At 67.8% G+C, this 928-nt stretch overlaps 1 protein-coding gene across 1 annotated transcript in view; it reads right to left on the minus strand.

Annotated features, from left to right (window-relative positions):
• Positions 1-407, minus strand: part of CBLN2 (cerebellin 2 precursor) — a 4,697-nt gene extending 4,290 nt beyond the window's left edge. Inside the window, exon 1 of the mRNA XM_042839133.1 lies at positions 4-407. Coding sequence (XP_042695067.1) covers positions 4-407 — 404 coding nt within the window. The remainder of the gene's footprint in view (positions 1-3) is intronic.
• Positions 408-928: the final 521 nt, after the last annotated feature.

The raw sequence follows: 928 nt of genomic DNA on the forward strand, positions 1-928 counted from the left end.
CGCCTTCCTCCCTTCTCCTCCTCCTCCTGCTCCTCCGCGCGGGGTGAAGGAGCTTCCTCAGAGGGCGGGTGGCGCGCAGCCTGGTGGGGTAAGGGCGGCGGTGAGGCGACGGCGGGGAGCCCCGCACCGCGCAGCCCGGCAGTACCCCCGCCCCGCCCTATAGCCGGCAGAGGCACAACAGGTCCGGGGGAGACCGCGCCGCCGCCTCTTCTCCTCCCTTTCCCCGTCCCCCAGCAGGTCCGCAGCCGGGGGACCCTCCCAACCCCGCGCTGTGTCCCCTCGGGCTCCCAGTGCTCCCTCTGTGCCTTCCATCCCGCACTCGTAGTGCTGCCCGGCCGCGCTCTGCGAGCCGCCGCCCTCCTCCTGCCCTCGGGTGCTCCACGTACTTCCCGACACTTCGTCCCCATCCCGGGCTGTCCGCGTTACCACGGACCCCAGTGGCTTCCACAACTCTGGCGGGAGGCTCGGGCACCCAGCTCCCAACCCCGGCATGCAGAACGCACCGCAAGAGGCGAAACCTCTTCAGCCGGCGCCTCCCCTGGAAGTTGCAGCTCAGTTTTCTCCGCTCAGCGGAGAAATCACTGAGGTCTCAGATCCCCCCCCCCTCCCCCCCCGCTCTCCCCAGGCATCTCTGCCGCTCGCCTCACACCGCGTCGCTAATGTTTAAAGTGGTGTTTCGCAAAGGGAGCGGCAGGCGGGGAAGGGAGCGGCCTCTTACCCGGGAGGTCCATGGCTGGAGAGGATAGCTGGCTGAGGAGCTCGTCCTGGACCTGGTACTGCTTAGAGAAAATGAGCCGAGATTGCGCTGGCAGAAAGAAAAGGAAACAGGAGTCGCCTCTTTCTCTCCCGCCCATTGCCAATAATCCCCCCCCCAATCTCCCCCCTCCGGCCGCCACCGCCACCCGACGTTCTCCCTCCTCCCCTCCTT

This window comes from Centrocercus urophasianus, unplaced genomic scaffold, assembly GCF_019232065.1.
Source record: "Centrocercus urophasianus isolate 14NV4802_14NV808 unplaced genomic scaffold, USGS_Curo_1.0 seq_11, whole genome shotgun sequence".
In the NCBI taxonomy this organism is placed as follows: Eukaryota; Metazoa; Chordata; class Aves; order Galliformes; family Phasianidae; genus Centrocercus; species Centrocercus urophasianus.